Below are 19,285 nucleotides of genomic sequence, written 5' to 3'. Positions count from 1 at the left end.
AAATGCCTAGTCCATCTTTCTCATTCCTTTTCCAAGTTGCATTCGTGGTCCACATAGGATTTTCGAGCGCTCAAATGGATACTCGCATTTCGTACAACCTTTATTGATGTCGATCTACACCTCACACCTTCTCGCTTCCTTCTAAATCCTCAGACAGGCATGTCTCCAAATCCAAAAACCTAGCGATTGCTCCTATGCTTTCTCATTTACTCTGCTCCTTGGTGTCCGCGTCTTCGGATGGCCGTTGCTTTGTGATTTGGCGCTACCGCCGTTCTGCGGTTTCACGTGCGCATTGCGTTGGCCGCACAAGAGAACTATGCTTCGAACTCCCGATCAGAGACACAAGTATTTTCAATTTTGACTAGCAATTTCTTTGCACAATTTTGAATACCCACGGTCAAAATCCTGGGCCCGCCCCTGATTGGAGCTACGACATGCGGCCAAGATAAGAGGTGGGACTCAAATATAAAACAATATGGGATAAGTACGGGGGTTATGTGAAAAATTTGTTTAAGCGGGTGCTATGATTCCCACCTTTGATAATTGATATGCACTATATAACGTTTTAGATCCGATGGTCCACGTGGATAATTTGCAAGTTTTCACTAAATAAAGGTTTGTGTTAAACACTATAGATAGACTATAAATGACGTCTCTTATGTCAATAAGACCAAAAGGATGGATATTAAATGATAGGAAGTGAATAGAATGAAATAGAGCCACTTTGGGTTTTCCTATGAAACGATGCATGGAACGGAGCCACTATGAAGAAACTCTGGGAATTACGAAAGAAGCTTCGGACTCATATTGTTCATGGGTTGAAAGCGGGAGTTGAACCCTAGGAGGGGGAATCCACCCTTGTTCCTCAGTAGCTCAATAAGTAATTTAGAGTTGTGATTGTTGATAGATTTTTTCTATACACTTGATTTAGAGGACAAAACTAGAAAATTATAAGAAAAAACAGAGGATATGTGCCACCTAAGAGGCACATGTCACATGTCCTAGGTACGAAGTACTTGGAAATCAATGGACCACACGTTATCTAATCCAACAGCAGTTGTCTGGTCTGATAAGATCGTAAGACGCTAGGGCCTAGGGACGGACATCCAGTCCGTAGTCAATCACCATAATCTCTTACCCATCCTCATAAGCAAACCTCCAATGTGGCATGCGGCATCATCATAACTAGAAAATCTGGAAGTTGTCGCTGAACCGTTGCAAGTTGAAGCTTTAGTTATGCTTTATGCTGTCAACGAAGCGTCCAGAATAGGGTGCCAGAAAGTTATCTTTGAGATAGATGCAGTTGTGCTGAAGCAAGCAATTACTAGTGACTTATATGACTACTCAAATCTAGGCGTGTTATTCAAACAAATAAGAATTGTAATCAATCATCCTTTAATTAGGAGTACAAAGTAGAGGTTTGCCCACAGGCATGTAATATCTCCACACATAGTGTAGTTGTTTGTGTATATTGAACGGGGAAGCTACCAGGTGTGTTACCCTGGTTTGATCCGTTTCCGGACTATGTAAAGACCTTGTTCCTGGCATTGTGCCCAGCTCGTTTTAACTAATGGTATTGTGTTTCCTTTCAAAAAAGTAATACTACAATAATTAATGAGATAGCTTAAGGTACAAGAATTAAGATATCGTACATTTATGAGGTTGTGTCGTGTCTTCTAACATGCCTTGAGAGATCACCTAAAAGACATAGACATCCTAATTTGAGGCACATTTTTTTTCTTCTCATTCATATTTTTCAACTTTTTTCGTAGGTATCTCCTTTGGATTGATAACATATGATCTTCAGAAACCTGAGAGAAAAATAAGAATTTGGTTACCACATGACAACACAAGAGCCCTAAACTAAATTGCGGACATCATCAACCCCGTGTACATCGACGCCATCTCAGCAAACAAACTGAAAGTCCCTAAACTAAATTGCGACGCAGGTACCGTAACACAAAAACTTGAAATACCGCAATATCCAAAACTATCATATATACCTAGAGTGCATGAACGAAAATATGGCATCACAGATCTACCTGAGAACATCATGAAGGAGGCTGATGCTGACTGTTAAGCAGCGTCTGATAATGACATCATCATCCCGTGTACATTAACGACGCCATCTCAGCAAACAAATTGAAAAGGCGCTAAGCTATAAATTGCGACGCAGGTAAACCCATACGGTAACACAAAAACTTGGAAAAATAGCATCCCAAATCTAACCGCTAAAAAAGAAAATTACAGTTTAAGAGGCAAATCCGATCGATTAATTTTCTCCACCCAAAGATTAGTCACGGCATGAGCCATCAAGTTTCAGCATGCTTTCAAGGCCGTAGACGGTGGTCTCCAACACAACGGCGAAGGCAGCGGCCTTGAGCCCGGAGCGGACGGCGGCGCGTGGCCCCTGGCGCGCGGAGAAGAGAGCACTGGCGCCAGCAAAGGCGACCACGCTATTCAATGGACACTCGACACCGCAGACGCTTCCCATGCCGCTCTCGATGGCCGACATGATGCCGCACCAGCCCGCCCAGCGAGCCACGCAGGGCGCATTGGCGACGACCCCCTTGGCGCCTCCGGCGAGGCGGCCCTTGGAGGAACTGCTGATGACGCCCTTAAGGAAGTAGAAGACGGTGCCTCCAACGGCGACGATGCCGCCCATATATCCTCTAATGTGAGAGGCTGCACGCTGGTGTTGTCCATCGATCACTCGCTGCGGATTTCAATATGCTTGAGTTCTTCTCCTTTCTCCTTTCCAAAGTAAAGAAGCTTGGGTTTTTTCTGCTTCTGCCTTGCCTCGTCGTTTATTTATTGCGTGAAGCGTGATAGATTGTTGCAATCAGACCAGAACTCAAACCAACTCCGACAGGATCGGGTCCCTGCAAGGCCGCAAGCAAGTCAGCACCGGGTGGCTCGCCGGCCGCACGCGCTGGCCGGGTTCGCTTTTGTCTGTTGTGCCCTGTAGCTAGACCGCGAGACGAATACTCCATCGATTGAATCGGACAATAACACACGCGTCCGTCGGCCGTCCATGATCCATCCATCTCCACGTACACGGACACAAACAATGGATGCACGTTCGTGATTGTTAACTCAAAACCTGACACAAAAACTTTACTGCTTACATGACTCGATCTCTACCCTCCAAGTGGCGAGCTAGTCCGTACCAGAGTTGTATCATGTGCGAAGCTGAGAAATCAGGTACTGTCCAAGGTACCCGACCGCACATGTTTGCACTCGACCACCTATATAGATCTTGAAAATGCACGATTGTTACGGCTTTACAATTTGCAATCTAACTTTATAACTTAAAATATTTACGGATAAGGACGGGATTTTTGCAGGAAATATGCAGCTAGAAAGTTCGGCATCATAAAGGTACCCAGGTGATATATCGGGAGGGACGATTCAGAACTAGGACAAAGCCCACAATATGCTAAGAATACATTGCGGGCTATTGAAAAAATATGGACAACCAACAACTCAACATAGTCAATCACAAGCTCAGAGGCAGCTGATCTAGTCTGCCTAGTCGTTGAGCGCAACAGTTCTCGATTTTGAACAAGCATATCATAAAGAGGCGAAACGGGATGGAGTGGTACATCAACTCGTTAGTTGTGTCATCAATGGACAATTTAGTCCAAATTTGCCACGTGGCTGCCACACTTGATCTGTAGGCGGTTTTTTCTTTATGTGTTTTAGTCATCTGGTTCAAAAGATTTTCGTTTTAGGTCCCCAGCGACGGACAGGCGGCGAAAATATGCAAAAATGACCTTGTTTTCTGCGTATTCCACATTTCTTCCGATACCCTTCATCTCTCCTTCGTTTCGATCATTTCCTCTCTCACCTCGAGTAGGACGTCGATGACATAATCTACTTGTGGGTGACGATGCCGCATGAACCAAGCTTCGACAATGGGGCCAAGGCCCTTCGCAGTACGGTAGGTCTTCATCTCTGTCAGTTTGTGCTTTTCTTCTCTCCTTCGGTCACTTCAATTTGGATGGAGTTTTGGTAGGTTTTAGGCGATTGAGTGACGCGTTTTGTAGAGATGACGATAATGTTAGAGATGATGTTCATGGTAGTAATGATTGGTTCTGAAGATTTCCCCTCAGCATATGAGTTGATTAGATGAACTGTGTAAGGTATGGAATTTGTCTGATTTTTTCCCTGAATTTTGTCAGATTTGTGTGTACGAATGGTGTCTCAGATTTGTGTGTATGTATCAGCACCAATGAGGACCCATATAATACTGAGTTGTGTGATTTTAATTGCCTAGGATTTTAGTCGCAGTCTGGCTGTTCGTCGGGATTTGGGGAAATAGGGATTGTGGCACGCGAGGGGACAAAAAAAAAGGATGGAATTGACGCGCGCGAGGGGAGGGGTTCGGCAAAATTCCAAATTACTGGCGTGTGTGCGTTGCCAGAGGCACATGTCCTCACCGGAACATCTTTGTACCAGGTATGAATCCACATATGAGTTGACGTACGACTTCACTTCATTTTGTAAGATGTTGAACTAAATTGCTTGCTTCCTTACAAATTCTCGTGATTAGTGTTACTCTCTCTTCGGAAATAAGTGTCTTTGTTTTGTATAAGAATTTATACAAATATAAGTCTTTAATTTCAGACGAAGTGATTATGGACCGTTTGCATGCAAATCCTTTTCAAATTTTTGATCGGACAAGTTTGTACAGAAATTAAAACATGCCCTACCTTTCTCGTCAAAGCACCTGGCGGTCCGCCCCAGCAGTCAGAAAAAACGCGAGGTGAGCTGTCAAGCCAGTCTCGCAGATCCCGCCCTTCTTGCTTGTACCCACCATGGCTGATTTTCCAGCACGGGGTCCCACGCTGGCCTCGCGAGGATCGCTGCGCGCGTTCCACGCAACAACCGCTCCACGCATCGCGCGGCGCCTCACCCCTCGGCCCCGGTGACCTTTGGCCCACGGCTGTTCGCTGAGGTGCACCGTGCACCGCGTTCACGCCGTACCTAAGCCAGTCCACAGGTCACCTCCCTTCACAGCTGACATCCTGGCCCCAGGCCGATCTGTCGGTCCCGCCGTCAGCCAGACATACTCTCCGCCGCCGGTGCCAGCTCAGCCCGGTTCTCGTCGCTACTTAAAAACCCTTCTCCCACCAACCCACACACTCTCTCTCACCAGACCCTCCTCCGCCTCGCGTCCTCGTGCCCTCCGCCGCCGCAGCAGCCTCGAGGCCTCCGCCCCCCGCGGCCAAGGCTCCGGACGCTTCTAGAACATTCCGCCTCCGCCGCAATGCAGAGCGCGGCGGCCATCGGGCTCCTCCGGCCATGCGCCGCGCGGCCCTTCCTAAAGAACCCTAGCCCCGGGGGCGCCCGCCTCCCGGCCTCCCGCAGCGCCCTCCGCCTCTCCGCCGTCGCGCCCCGCGCTGGCATCGCGGCAGCGGCAGGGCTGGGCCGCATCAGGCTCGTGCCGCTGTCGCCGGAGCAGGAGGAGCGGAGCGGAAGGTGCAGCCGCGACGTGGCTGCTGCGGCGGCTTCCGGGAAGGCGGCGGCGGGTGAGGAGTCCGGAGAAGAAGGCGGAGCAGCGCTCGCCAAGACCCTCCAGCTCGGCGTGTTCTTCGGACTCTGGTACCTCTTCAACATCTACTTCAACATCTACAACAAGCAGGTGAGCTGCCACGCCTTTTAGACCTTCGTTGTTTAGCGAGTGCGCTTGCTAGCTCCATCTGTGCAGCTGCCCTGGGCAACCTGGAATTGAGCGCGAATTGAGGTGTTGGATCCGTCTTAAGTGATGCGCATCTATCTAATTGAGCTCCTTCTAAGGACAGATCCGTCTTAAGTGATGCGCATCTATCCAATTCAGACGATTCCGTGTTTCTGTTTTTTTCTCCGTCTGTGTACTACAGGAATGAGTGGATGTTTGATTACGCACACAGTTTTCCTATGAAATCAATCGAAATGAATCTCAAGGAAAATTCTTATGGTTTTCAATCCTACGAATCAAATAAGCCACATAGGAAAAATTCCTAAGAATTACTAGAATCCTCCAGAAGTCATTTGGATCAGAGAGGCAGAGGCCCTTTTTGTTGTTGTTGTGCTGGCTACCCATGTGATTCCTTCATATGTACGGCAAAGAGATCTTGGCTGGTGCTTTTGATGATTCAGAGTTAGATTCAGTCATTTCTAACTGATCTAGCCTCGTAGCTTTGGTTTCTTTTGGTAAACAAATATTTGTCTATATTCCATAAACTTAGGTCAAGCTTTTCTGGTCAAGCTTTTAGCATAAATTTTATGGCCACATGGCAGAACACGGGATCATCTTCAATAATTCCAAGGAAACAAATCCTCCTAGAACATGTTTGAATTTCATTTTTCTTTACTTAGTAATCATAAGGACACATATGTTCATCACTCTGTTCATGGTAACAGGTTTGAATAAGTAACATGCACAACCTTCTGGTAATATAGACATCTGTGCTGCTAGGTTTTCCCAATAACCCAATATTTTGTAGTTTTTGTTATATCACCCAGATCTCCCTTCTATTTCTGTTGTCTGTGAAATCAAAAATTCTGTTAGGGATGTTTCCTTAATGATTAAACTGCAGAGAGTTAATGCTTGGTAATGCAGATGTTGTCATTTGTGGTTTGTTACATTAGTTACACGTAGATAATATAACTTTCTTGACTGTTCATATATTTGGCAGGTCCTCAAGGTGTTTCCATATCCCATTAACATCACAACAGTTCAGTTTGCTGTTGGAACTGTCATTTCCTTGTTCTTGTGGATCACTGGTATCCTTAAGAGACCAAAAATTTCTGGTGCACAGGTAAATAGTTGGATCCTCGTGGAAAACTTTCAGTATACATATGTTGCAGCGTTAGAAGATCTGTTCTAATTGCTCTTATTTCCCAGCTTGTTGCTATTCTCCCTCTGGCTATTGTCCATACCATGGGCAATCTTTTCACAAACATGAGCCTTGGAAAGGTTGCAGTGTCATTTACACATACGATCAAGGCCATGGAGCCTTTCTTCTCCGTACTCCTGTCAGCAATGTTCCTTGGCGAGGTATTTTTGTTTTTCAGTTCTACGTTGGTGCATCGTTAAAACATTTCAACTGTTTGTAATGTAAGTGTCATAATCGCTGTTGTTCTTCTTCTTCTTGTTGTTGTTTTGACACATGGATGACTACGCAGCTGCCTACTCCATGGGTTGTTTTGTCTCTTCTTCCAATTGTTGGTGGTGTGGCATTGGCATCTATTTCTGAAGCTTCTTTTAACTGGTATGTGATATGAGCACCGGCATTTTAATAAAGTGTAATGTTATGAAGTTTGATATGCCTACATAGTTCGAATATATGCCCCTTGAAATGATCCTTTCCATTTGCTGTCTTATGTTTCATTGCATAAATCATCTGTCCCACCTTGAGTTTCACTCATGGAACTTCAAGGTTGCTTATGGCTGATGTGTTTCTTCGTGTGTGGGCATGCATTTGTCTTTATATTTTCTCCCAAGACTCCAATGATATCTCTTTTTTACTCATAAGTTAGTGTGTTGTAGGTATTAGTTTATGATTAATGTGTAATTTGCATGACAACAGGGCTGGATTTTTGAGTGCGATGGCCTCAAATGTGACCTTCCAGTCAAGGAATGTGCTCAGCAAGAAGCTTATGCTGAAGAAAGAGGTAACTCAGTTTTCATTTTACAGTTCTCTTGGTCTGTTGGATAATGGTAACTGAATTATACTTCCTCCGTTCCTAAATATTGAAATACCCCCTCAAAAAGGAGGGAGTACTTCACTTCTCTGGAATATTGAAATACCCCCTCAAAAAGAGAGCTTCTGGCTAAGGGATGCCGAGCTCATGGAACTGACATGTATATCAGTATCAAGAAATACCTTGATTTATAATTTATTAGATTCAGTGAATACTTTACAATAAGGATTAGTGGGCAAATTTATCTTTCTGAGATTATGTCAATGTCTGAAACGGCATTTTTGTGATTGGAGGGGGCAGTAATTGATATGGTACTCTCATTTATGAACGCGCACAGGCCTTCTTTGCCTTTTCCCTTGAGTGTATGCATCTATGTTTAAATTCTAACCTTCATCTTTTCTAACCTCTCACCAGGCATCTCTGGACAACATTAATCTCTTCTCGATTATTACAGTCATGTCATTCTTTCTCTTGGCCCCAGTAACCTTACTCACAGAAGGTGTCAAGGTCACTCCTACGTTTCTGCAGTCTGCTGTAAGTATAACGCTATTAATTCGTCTGCTAGACTCACTTGTTTCCAGTTCTTACTATGTTCTTTCTTGTGCAGGGTCTGAACTTGCAGCAAGTATACACTAGGTCTTTGATTGCTGCATTCTGTTTCCATGCCTACCAACAGGTCAGCCTCCATGCAATTTTCTGACGAGTGACTACTGCTCTCCATCGAATCTTTGGATTTCCTTGTTAATTTTTTATGAAAAAATGGAGCTGAATTCAGATAGCTTGAAAAATTGAATCATGAGATGCATTAGTGTGCATGTTCATAGCCCATGCCCAGTGATGTCACATGCCCTGTGTGTGTATATGCTCACAAGGTCGGGCTTATTCAGAATTTTATTACTTCTCTTACCTTTTGATGTGTTGTAGGTGTCATACATGATCCTCGCAAGAGTGTCCCCAGTTACCCATTCAGTGGGCAACTGCGTCAAGCGTGTGGTGGTCATTGTTACATCCGTTCTGTTCTTCAAGACCCCTGTGTCTCCAATAAACTCTATCGGTAAGGATCTGTTTTTGTTCACTTCTCAATCAGATTGATCATATTACATGCTTTTTACATATTTGAAATGTCTGCCTGCACAGGAACCGCCATTGCCCTTGCGGGAGTTTTCCTGTACTCACAACTGAAGAGACTTCAGCCCAAACCCAAGGCAGCTTGATTGCATCATGTTGTTCATTGGGGCAAATTGTGGAAGGTGCATCGCCACACCCTTGGAATCAGTTCTTAGTGTAGGCAGTTGTTTCTGGAAGCCTTGTTGAGTATTAGTATCGCAGGATAATTTGTAATTCAGTTATGAGCATGTTTAACCAGGCAAGTTTTGGAGTCTCTTTCCCCATTCTGTACTTTGACGGTCTAGTTGCTACATAATAAAATAGCTGCATTTCGAGTTCCTGATGACATCCATAAGTGCTCATTGGTGTCCTCATTTCTTCTATTTTCGTGAACACAGTTGAGTAAAGTTACACTACTTGATACTTTGATAGCACTGAGAAATATTGTAAGTTTGTAACCTACACTGTATTTTGTTTTTGAGGGAACCTACAGTATTTGACAGGACAGCACTGTCTTACGCCTATGTGCCCCGGTATGGTGCCTAACGGCTTCCAGTGTACGCCAAATTGCTATTTGGCTTTTGCACCGAGATCTTTAGTCCATCTGTGTGACTGACCAAGGGAATTAGAAGCTCTGGGATCTGGAGAGGAGAGTTTCAGGTGAAGGGAGAACTGATTGGTGTTGGATGCGATGGGAGCAGAGCAGAGATGCAAGCAGGATCCTGCATATACTTCGTTTCTCGGGCAACTCTAAATCTTTAAGTCAAAGTCTGAGCAAATTTTGAATTACAGTAGCAAATTCCTAATGATCTAAAAGCGGGACATCAAGGATCCAGATAGAGGAAGAGAGACATGCCCACACCCTTGGGGATTGGGAGTTTCGGAGGCGCTGTGTGGAAAGGATCATGCTAGTAGATTGCCAGGATGGCCAGATGTGAGAATGCCTGGAGGAGGTGTACGTGTTCGTGCAGAAGAAAAAGGGCCTTTCCTGTGGAAAGTCAGATGTGGCTGGTTGATGCGAAAAAGAGAGCTAGAATTTCTATGCATATGTCGAACTAATACCGAACTACAACTATGTCGTCACCGGTCGTCTAAAAGAAAAGGAGAAAAAGGTTAATTCCATGCCGTGGCAATACAAGGCAATGCTAGTGCTCTGAAGTGTCAACAAACCTTGTTACCGCCGCCTTGACCCTTTTTAAAAAATCTGTAAAAACTTTCACTTCTTTCTAATCGAACGGCAAATGGCTGCCTTTTCTTAAAAATAAATAAATTAAACTTGCGAGTTATGGTTGAGTTGAATCATTAATTGAAAACTTTCAAATAATACTCACCTAGTTCCAATATGAAGGATGTACAACTTATAACTTCTAACCGTAAAATGTCCTATAGTACAAATATATCAACATATACAGCGTAATATCAAGATAACTTGGTTAAACTTTTAAAAGTCCGACTTAGAGAAAATCCTGTGCAATACTACAACTCTACAAGGCAATGCTGCTGCTGTGAAGTGTATTGAATAAAACACTAGTTAATACAAAATCTAAGAAACGTACTACTTCTATTAATGGAACACCTGTAAATGCTACGAATAGCTTCTAAGCTATGCTAGTTCTTAACACTGCTGCGGCTGCTGCTGCCCATCTCGACATCCCCATGTTGGGCACCGTCGTCGGTGACGAAGCGGCTCCAGTACCAATGCGCCTTCCACACGTTGCCCATGTCCTCGATAGGCACCCCCTTGGTCTCCGGCACGAATAGCGCGACGAAGAGCGTCATGACGACGACCCAGGCTGCGAAGAAGAAGAAGAGCACGAACTTGAGGCGGCATAGCATGGGCAGGAACGCCTGCGCGACGGCGAACGTCATTAGCATGTTGACAGCCACGGTGATGCTCTGCCCCGCCGGCCGCACCTCGAGCGGCATCACCTCGCTGGGCACCAACCACCCCAACGGCCCCCACGACCACGCGAACCCCGCCACGTAGACGCACATCACCGCCACCACCGCCGCCGCGTACCCCGCCGGGATCTCCGCCACGCCGCTCCACCCGAGCTTGGCGCCGATGAGCGCTCCGACCGCCACCAGGCTCGCAAACATCTGCGCCCCGCCCTGCAGGAACAGCGCGCGCCGCCCCGCCCTGTCCACCGTGAACACTGACACCAGCGTCGCGGCCAGGTTGACCACGCCCGTGATCACCGCCGACATGAGCGACGCGCTGCCGCCGAATCCGAGCGTCTTGAACAGCACGGGCGCGTAGAACATGATGACGTTGATGCCCGTGAGCTGCTGCAGCAGCGGGATGAAGACCGCCATGGCCAGCTGCGGCCTGTACTGCCTTCGCAGGATGTCACGCCAGGGGCTCTTCACGGCCCTGGACGCCTCGCTCGCCGCCGACAGGTCGCGGTATTCTTCTTCCACGTCCTCTGTGCCCCGCACGCGCCGGAGCATCTCCCTGGCCTCGTCGGCCTTGCCGCGCTCCAGGAGCGAGTTGGGCGTGTCCGGGAGGAAGAAGGAGCCGACCGTGATGATTCCCGCGGGGACGGCGGCGAGCGCGAGGCTGAGCCTCCAGCCCCACCCGCCGGCGATCTTGTCGGTGCCGTAGTTGATGAGGTTGGCGGCGAGGATGCCGAGGGTGATCATGAGCTGGAAGCCGTTGTTGAGCATGCCGCGCATCCTCGCGGGCGCCATCTCCGACAGGTACACGGGCACGCTCTGGTTGGCGAAGCCCACGCCGACACCCAGCAGCACGCGGCCCAGGATCAGCATCGCCACGTTCTGGGCCGCGCCGTTGAGCGCGCACCCGGCCAGGAAGGTGACGCCGCCCACGAACATGGACCACTTGCGGCCGGCCATTCGGGTGACGGACGCCGCGCAGACCGAGGACACGAGCGCAGCCAGGTAGAGCGAAGAGGTGAACATGGTCAGGACCTGGCTGTCGAACTTGCAGTACTGGTTGCTGTTGCTGCTGCTATCGGCCTGCTGCTTGCGGTACACCGACGGGAAGAACCTGCTGAGGAAAGGGTCCATGGAAGTCACGCCGCCGGAGATGCCGATGTCGTACCCGAAGATCAGCCCGCCGGTGGCCGCCACAAGGCACGCCATCGACACGAACGGCGTCAGCCGCCCCGGGTAGTCCTGCTTGCTACCCGTGGCCGCTACCGCGCCGCCGCCCGCCATCGCGTTTCGGTCGTACTCTCTTCGATTCGATCAAGTAACAATAGAGTCTCAAATCGCAAACGCAGTACGATTGTCTGTTCTTGGTGCTGGGTTGAGGAGGCAAGGTGTCGCGTGGAGGCGAGCTATATAGCAGTCGAGCGATAGATGCCATACACTCCTCCTCGTATTCCTATTTGCATACACTCCGAGTCCGAGCGAGTAATACTGGAGTATCTGATTTTCACTCGTTCACGGAGTTTCCTAATACGGTTGCACATACACTCGGAGTACCGCCCACAACGTTAGTAGTAGAAGTAGAATCCTTGTTGTACACATTCGAATTGGTTTGGAACTCGGAGAACCTGAGGGTGTGTTCCCCTGAAGAAGACTGTAAAAACAGGCTGAGAACACGCTCCTAATCGAATTGCATTTGCATAGACTCCGAGCAGGTTGGGCCATTTTTTTTGGCACGAAATAATTTGGTTTGTACAGTATCGAACAATTCTAATAAGCACTCGCATCGCTAACCTTCAGCTTGAGTAGGCCGATGCACAACCTTTTACTTTTCCCTGGCCGTGGACTCAGTCTTCCCATTTCCTAAGTCATCAATGGTTCCACCTTGGCAGTCACCCATCTTCCACTGATAAATCGTCCCTCTTTTCCTCCTCCGCCCTCCTCCGCCGGCTACACGTGGCGGTGCAGGTGTGTAAGAAGCCCCGATCTACCGCTGTGAGCTGCAGTTTTCCTCATCCTAGGGCTTTGTTAACTGTCTTCGTTTGTCAAGAATCGGTGGCGAGACGATAGTGGCGACGTCATGTCAAAAGGTCTAAAAAAAAGAGCCTATCCGCCTCCATCTTGTGTCCGGAGGTGCTTTGAACCGTCGAGAGACGTGTGGGAGATGGCATGGTCCTCGCGGAGGTGGTGTTTAGGGATAGTGAGGCTACGTCGTCGAGATGATCTTTCAGGCTCTGATTCCCCTATAGTTCGTTTGTGAGGGCGGAATCGAGGAAGCACCCACGTAGGTTACTGTTGGCACTTGGAATCGAAGTGTTGGGGTTACTTGCTGTGCGTGCGTGCCGGCTAGATATGGTGTCAGATTTTTCAGATCGATTAAAGGGTTTGATATCGGCGACTGCAGCTTGTCCTTAGAGGACGTGCACGAGGATTTCTCGGTTGTCATTGACAAGATCAAGCCGGCTCTGATATGGAGAAGCGATAATGGTGCATCATTGGCTCGTTCCAGTGGCGGTAGTGGTTATCCAACGGTGCATCAATCTCGATGTAACTTTTGTTATGTTTGTTGTGCTTTACATCCTGGTAAACAATTATAGTACATTTGTGCCCTTTTTGCAAAAGCTAATGTGTACTTTTCAACTTTCAAAATCATGGCACATCGCAGAGAGCCAGCCTGAGAGCATGCAAATGGTCATATAAAAAAGAAAAAAGAAAAGATATTCAACTCACTTTGTGGTAAGCGATGCTCCAAATCTAACTAAAAACTCTAGTAAGGTGTGAATTATTACCTCCATTCCTAAATTTAAGATTTAAATAAGTGATTTAAGATTTAAATAGATATACTATAATATGTGTCATAATGAATTTAACAAAATCAAAACATCTTATATTTAGGAACCGAAGGAGTACTTTACTAATGTCGTTAAAACAATCATGTTACTCCCTCCGTCCAACAAAAGATGTCAAATTTATCAAAATTTGAATGTATCTAGACATGACTTAGTGTGTAGATGTATTCAAATTTAGTCAAAGTTAAGACATCTTTTGTTGGACGGAGGGAGTACATCTTTTCTAGTTTTCTTACTAGGTATGCACTTATGTAACTTTTGAACATAAATATACTCTATTCCAAAAAATAAGGCATGCGTATTTTTTAAGATTTTATTTGGACCAACGATTTATCTAACTAAATAGTTCTTTTACATACATAGTTAAGACCACTGCCGGAGCCACCGTGGGGGCACCACGGGCATGTGCCCAGGGTTCCCGGCGGCACACCCCAAGGAAAAAACAGCGATTTTAATGGTGTCCGATCACCTAAATCATGAAAATTAAGCATGAGTGCTCAGGCTACAGCCTTGGGCTGGCTCCGCCACTGGTTAAGATTATCAATTTCGTCTTCATATGTACGCAAGCAACACATCTCACTTGAACACGTTTTTCACATAACTTAATGGGCATATCTCATGCTTGATTCTCAACTTCGATCTACGTCGCATGTTCTAGATCTGATGATCCACGTGGATAGTTTACAAATTAGTACCGAATAAATGTTTGCATTGGATAGACCTCGTGCAAGCATAGGTAGAATAAATGAAAGTAAAATTTGGAAAAACTTGTGCGTCCTCTGTTTGAAAAGCCACCCTAGGTTTAAATTTAGCCGAAATTCGCTGGGAACACGTCGATATCTGGCGTGTGCCCCTGTGATCACTGCGTTCCCGATCCGACGGCCAATAGCCACCATCGAAGCATTCCATCTTCACATTCCCACGCCCAGAAAAGACGCAACGAGGGGACACGGAAGAATCTTCTTCGCGTTGAGCCGCCGCAGACCCTCCCTTTCCCCTCGCGCAGGCGATCCCTCATATCCCCTCCCCCCCCTCTCTCTGTCCCCTCGAGATCGAATCCGCCCAACCGCTGATCGATCGACGATGACGCTGGGCAGCTCCGGCGCCGGATCGAGCGTTGTCGGTGAGCAATTCTCATCCTCTGTCTCGCGCTACTCTTTTTTTTTTCATCCTTCTCTCGATCGCGCGCGATTCGGTACGGTCTGGTCTCGCCTTGCGCTGCGGTCCGATCCGCTTGTTCGCGATCTGATGTGGTTTGAGCCATAACGTGCATCTCATAAGGTATTTGGGGAATTTTTTTTCGCAAGTGATCAGGCCATGCCGGCGCGTTGATTAATTGGGAAGCGATAATTGCTAGGCGCATGGTTAGATAACATATAGATCTCTCTATTGACGCGATAACCTGGTATGTTTGGTCGGCGATGTGATTGATTGCATGGCATGGGCACGCTGTATAGTTGACTGGCGATATGGTTTGACAATGGCATGCCATGTAAAAACTGTGATGCAGTAGTATTGGACTTGTTATTTTATTTTCTGCTTCATCAAATTAGTGACGGTTTCTGCAGAAAGATGGAGTTGCATATGTGCTAGCAGGTGATGGTCAGTACCATTGTGTAGGTATTACTCATGGCTCAATTGGACTATTGTGTAATTATAATGGTGTAGCTATAGGTCGCGGTTATAAGGAAGACTGCAATGTCCACTTGATCATGGTTTCGCTCTTTAGTTGTAAGGCATGCAGCAGATGATCGTACAGGGTGAATGAAGGAGTGAACGGCTCGATGTTCGGAATGGTTTATATATAGGTAGTGTTGCACTAATTGTTTAATTGGCATTTCTTACACTTAATCAGTCCATTGTGGTGCTTGGTTTTGGTTTTAGAAATACTGATTATGGATTTTTTGTTGTGTAATATTGTAGTATCAGAGGAGATTAGGCTGAGGAAATTCCAATTCTATATAATATTATTCTAGACATGAGGCATATGTTTGTTGTGCCTGTGCAGAGATAATCGCCAGGTGTGTCTAAGCCATGCGTAGCCAAGTACATAGGGCGTGATTATTGTTGCAGTTCTATAGAACAATTATTTAAATATGCAGTAGCTGCCAATGTGTTAACCTATTAGCCAGTTGAACATACAAATAACAACAGAGCTGAAGCAGGTATGATAGATGATTTCACCACCCCATCTGCTCTGGCACTGCATAGACATTGCCCACCTCTATTCCGCTCCATCCAGATCCAGGGCCAGGCTAGGGACTCTGTTCTGTGGCAGCAAGGAGGGTCCAGGGAGATGTGATGTCTGTGAAGAGGTAGAGGTGCTTCTGGCGACACGTGCTGGCGTGCTGCTGCTGCTGTCCATGTTTGGTTGTGGCTGTGCTGGTAAGGGGAGAAGCCCTAAGGGTGTATACGGTTGCCTGCATAGCCTTAGCCCGCATTGTATCTTGGATTCTGGCCGAGTTGATGTGAGGGTGAGTGTTTGGTTACGTGCATGTTGTAGGATAGGCCAAGCTGAGAATGTTGTTTGTAGCCGCATCTAAGCTGACTTCAGTTACCTTTTCTATGGGTAGTGACTGTTGAGGATACCATCAAAATTGTTGAGAACAGCTAGATTAAATTTCCATTGAATCTGTAGCCACCCATGCTCTTAAATTTATCTAAATTATGCACTTTATTTTACCTTTTTAACTAGCGATGTATAATTAGATAAAATTGACACTGCATTGTATCTGTTATATTTTGAAGCATTCATCATGTTTCATACTGTACTAAAATCCAAGTAGAAAACCATGCCCCTAATTTTGGTTTGACTAAGGTCATGCATGATATGGTCAAACTATGTTCATGAGTCAGTTTTGGATCAACTAAACATTTGGCCCTGTGTGTTTGGGCTTCTGCTTCAGCTTTTGATGCTTCTAGCCCTCTAAAAAGCACTTCACCCATTTACACATGAAGCTGGGAGCACCTCCGGACGTGCTTCTCAGCTTCATGTGTAAACGGGTGAAGTGCTTTTTAGAGGGCTAGAAGCACCATAAGCTGAAGCAGAAGCCCAAACAAACAGGGCTGATTGGGGCTGTGTAACAAACAGGGCTGATTGGGGCTTGTCTTTATCTGATTACTTAGTTTATAATAACCGATTGGGGCTGTATAACTGCAAACAGGCTGACATTGCTGTGGTTTAACTTCGTCTTGATTTATTCTTGCTGAAAAAAAGGATGCATGACTGTTGGGTTTGGTGGCATTGATCCAGTATAGAGAGCAAATTGGCTTTGTATTGGAGAGAAGATATCTTGAGTTGATTTCCCCATTCAAACATGTTGGAACCTGCAGAGTTTACTAGTGTAAGGATCACATATTGTATTGTAATGATTAATTAGGCCATGGAAAATCTGAAAGGTTAATTTTGCTATCTTGAACATATTGTTGTATATGCCAAGCCTAAATTTGTACTCACTTGCCTAAATAAGTTTTTTGCAATTCACAAGGATGCCCTGCACTTTTAACTGACACTTTGTGAACAGACCGTAAATATAGGGCATGAGTGAATCATGTGGCTTCAACATGCCAAATATCTGGGTACATCATAAGTTAGACTTTCTATATTTTCTGGTTCTGTTGTGACTTCTTTTTTTTTGCATTGTTCCTACCCCTGCCAGAGCGTATGTGGTTTTCCTTTTTACACTACATAAAACAGAAATTGAGCTAGTATCAGCCTGCCCCATCCACATAAGAATACGCTGGTGCATTTGTGCTCACTTCGAGGAACAGCAACCATAATCCACAAAGCTCACCGAAGTCAGCACTTGTAGAATGTGCATTGGAATATTGCAACTATATTAGTGTTGCTCCCTGCATAAGCAAGTTCTTCAATCCAGCATCCAATGCACGGAAACATATCATGCTCTTTGTTGATTTTCTGTTCCATCTTGGGAAAATGAACTGAGCATTACATTTGGTTAAGTAAATATGCCTGCAAGAAGGTTACTAATATATTAACATGACTGCAGTTCCTAGGAACTTCAGGCTGCTAGAAGAGCTTGAGCGTGGGGAGAAGGGCATTGGAGATGGAACAGTCAGCTATGGAATGGATGATGCAGATGACATATACATGCGGTCATGGACTGGCACCATTATTGGTCCACACAATGTGAGATTATTCTCTCGTTATTCTTCAGTCAGTCCCATACATTCATAGAAACTACTAAAAGAAAATAAAACTGCCTACCACTGATACTGAATCCTAGTTCTGTTTTTAGAAATTTAGTGACAGCGGATGCTGCATATACACGACGGACAATAGTAGCTTTTCAGCTCGTTCCTGTCTTACACCAGGCCAGGAAAATAGGTTCTTAGTAGTTGCATCGAAATCTATATACTGGGAATGCTTGCATGTTGTTCCACTCACGTTTCTTTCAGCTATTTTTTTCCGCAAAGGGGATCTCCCTGGCCTCCGCATCGAATCAATGCACACAGCCATTCTTTCAGCTATTGGCACGTACTCCATCCGATCCTAAATTGTTGTCAAAATATTACATGTATCTAGACGCTTTTTAAGAATAGATACATCCATATTTGGGCAAATTGAAGTCAACAATTTAGGATCAGAGGGAGTATATTATTTAAATCTCCTTACTCAACCTGGCAGACTGTCCATGAGGGTCGCATCTACCAGCTGAAGCTGTTCTGTGACAAGGACTACCCCGAGAAGGCACCATCTGTTAGATTTCATTCGAGAATCAACATGACATGTGTTAATCACGAGACTGGAGCGGTACTCTCTCTCTCTCTCTCCATGTACATGCATGGTAAATCCCGTACTGATGTGTAGGCTACTTTTTCTGATACATATTTATTCATTTGGTTGCTGCGGTTCTGCAGGTTGACCCGAAGAAGTTCGGTGTGCTAGCAAACTGGCAGCGCGATTACACAATGGAACATGTCTTAAGCCAGCTGAAGAAAGATATGTCAGCCCAGCAGAACCGCAAGTTGGTGCAGCCCCCTGAAGGGACGTTCTTCTAGCCAAGTGCTCTCTGGCCCATCTCCAGTTTCAACAGCAGCGATCTATATCATCCCGTGGGACTTAAATTCTAGAGTCAGCATCTGATGCCTGCAGATCTTTTCCCAGTTTTATGTGCAATTCCCTTGCTATCTGTGAAAATTGTGATCGGCCGACTGCGTTTCTTGCAATCGGACTGCTGTTGGCCGTTATGGAGATGGATTGAAACATGTGCTAGTTTGGCATTAAGGTGTGTAACCCAAGAAACTACCTTCGTCAAGGAAATATAATATGTGTGTGCTGAAGTATGATCTTATTCTTTTTCCGTGAAGTTTGCAACGAACTTACTCTTTACTGGCTGCTTTGCATATGGACCAGGCACTCAGGTTCAGCTGTCAAATTTAGTATCACTGTATAATCACGGCATACATATGCTGGTGCTTTTAACAGAAAGCCATAGTCCTATTTTTTGGGATACAAGCTGGATCATATTATCCCGCTTAATTGATCTTAGAGTGAATTCCACTTTTTACCCCCTCGTTGAATTTTTTTGACACGATCTAAAAATTATAGCCCATTTGACCAAACCTTTTCCTCTAATTACCCCTTCTAACAGATCTTCCTGAATCCCACGTTTTATGACTGGCAGGGCCTACTTTTCAGGCCTTTGTGGCATGACCGAGCCCTTAACGAACTGACTTAGCGAGTGTTCAGTAAGACTATCGAACTTCGATCTTTTCGTCTA

At 45.8% G+C, this 19,285-nt stretch overlaps 4 protein-coding genes across 4 annotated transcripts; 2 read left to right on the top strand and 2 right to left on the bottom strand.

The window, feature by feature from the left end:
- Positions 1 to 2,293: 2,293 nt before the first annotated feature.
- On the bottom strand, positions 2,294 to 2,665 carry LOC104585081 (mitochondrial import inner membrane translocase subunit TIM17-2-like). Its single transcript, XM_010241028.1, has one exon. The coding sequence runs from the start codon at positions 2,663 to 2,665 to the stop codon at positions 2,294 to 2,296; it is 372 nt and encodes a 123-aa protein (XP_010239330.1).
- Positions 2,666 to 5,149: 2,484 nt separating this feature from the next.
- On the top strand, positions 5,150 to 9,244 carry LOC100837618 (phosphoenolpyruvate/phosphate translocator 1, chloroplastic). Its single transcript, XM_003577906.4, has 9 exons — positions 5,150 to 5,647; positions 6,684 to 6,806; positions 6,893 to 7,045; positions 7,174 to 7,259; positions 7,578 to 7,662; positions 8,107 to 8,226; positions 8,300 to 8,368; positions 8,617 to 8,746; positions 8,830 to 9,244. The coding sequence occupies exons 1-9, from the start codon at positions 5,273 to 5,275 to the stop codon at positions 8,904 to 8,906; spliced, it is 1,218 nt and encodes a 405-aa protein (XP_003577954.1). The 5' UTR covers positions 5,150 to 5,272; the 3' UTR covers positions 8,907 to 9,244.
- Positions 9,245 to 10,407: 1,163 nt separating this feature from the next.
- On the bottom strand, positions 10,408 to 11,979 carry LOC100823501 (sugar transport protein MST6). The gene has a single exon (XM_003576342.1). It carries the CDS (start codon positions 11,977 to 11,979, stop codon positions 10,408 to 10,410), a length of 1,572 nt encoding a protein of 523 aa, XP_003576390.1.
- Positions 11,980 to 14,477: 2,498 nt separating this feature from the next.
- Positions 14,478 to 18,871, top strand: LOC100837317 (ubiquitin-conjugating enzyme E2 variant 1C). Its single transcript, XM_003577905.4, has 4 exons — positions 14,478 to 14,664; positions 17,552 to 17,691; positions 18,190 to 18,315; positions 18,423 to 18,871. Exons 1-4 carry the CDS (start codon positions 14,625 to 14,627, stop codon positions 18,561 to 18,563), a joined length of 447 nt encoding a protein of 148 aa, XP_003577953.1. The 5' UTR covers positions 14,478 to 14,624; the 3' UTR covers positions 18,564 to 18,871.
- Positions 18,872 to 19,285: the final 414 nt, after the last annotated feature.

The sequence above is a fragment of the Brachypodium distachyon genome, chromosome 4 (genome assembly GCF_000005505.3).
Source record: "Brachypodium distachyon strain Bd21 chromosome 4, Brachypodium_distachyon_v3.0, whole genome shotgun sequence".
NCBI lineage: Eukaryota > Viridiplantae > Streptophyta > Magnoliopsida > Poales > Poaceae > Brachypodium > Brachypodium distachyon.
This window is presented reverse-complemented; position numbering and strand designations above follow the sequence as displayed.

What these genes read in the sequence shown, in the direction of transcription:
- LOC104585081 (XM_010241028.1), bottom strand. Translation starts at nt 2,665, where the DNA reads ATGGGCGGCATCGTCGCCGTTGGAGGCACCGTCTTCTACTTCCTTAAG.
- LOC100837618 (XM_003577906.4), top strand. Translation starts at nt 5,273, where the DNA reads ATGCAGAGCGCGGCGGCCATCGGGCTCCTCCGGCCATGCGCCGCGCGG. An exon ending in AGCTTATGCTGAAGAAAGAG is followed by an intron (nt 7,663 to 8,106) that starts GTAACTCAGTTT and finishes ACCTCTCACCAG; the next exon opens with GCATCTCTGGACAACATTAA. An exon ending in CTACGTTTCTGCAGTCTGCT is followed by an intron (nt 8,227 to 8,299) that starts GTAAGTATAACG and finishes TTTCTTGTGCAG; the next exon opens with GGTCTGAACTTGCAGCAAGT.
- LOC100823501 (XM_003576342.1), bottom strand. Translation starts at nt 11,979, where the DNA reads ATGGCGGGCGGCGGCGCGGTAGCGGCCACGGGTAGCAAGCAGGACTAC.
- LOC100837317 (XM_003577905.4), top strand. Translation starts at nt 14,625, where the DNA reads ATGACGCTGGGCAGCTCCGGCGCCGGATCGAGCGTTGTCG. An exon ending in CGCCGGATCGAGCGTTGTCG is followed by an intron (nt 14,665 to 17,551) that starts GTGAGCAATTCT and finishes ACATGACTGCAG; the next exon opens with TTCCTAGGAACTTCAGGCTG. An exon ending in CCATTATTGGTCCACACAAT is followed by an intron (nt 17,692 to 18,189) that starts GTGAGATTATTC and finishes TCAACCTGGCAG; the next exon opens with ACTGTCCATGAGGGTCGCAT.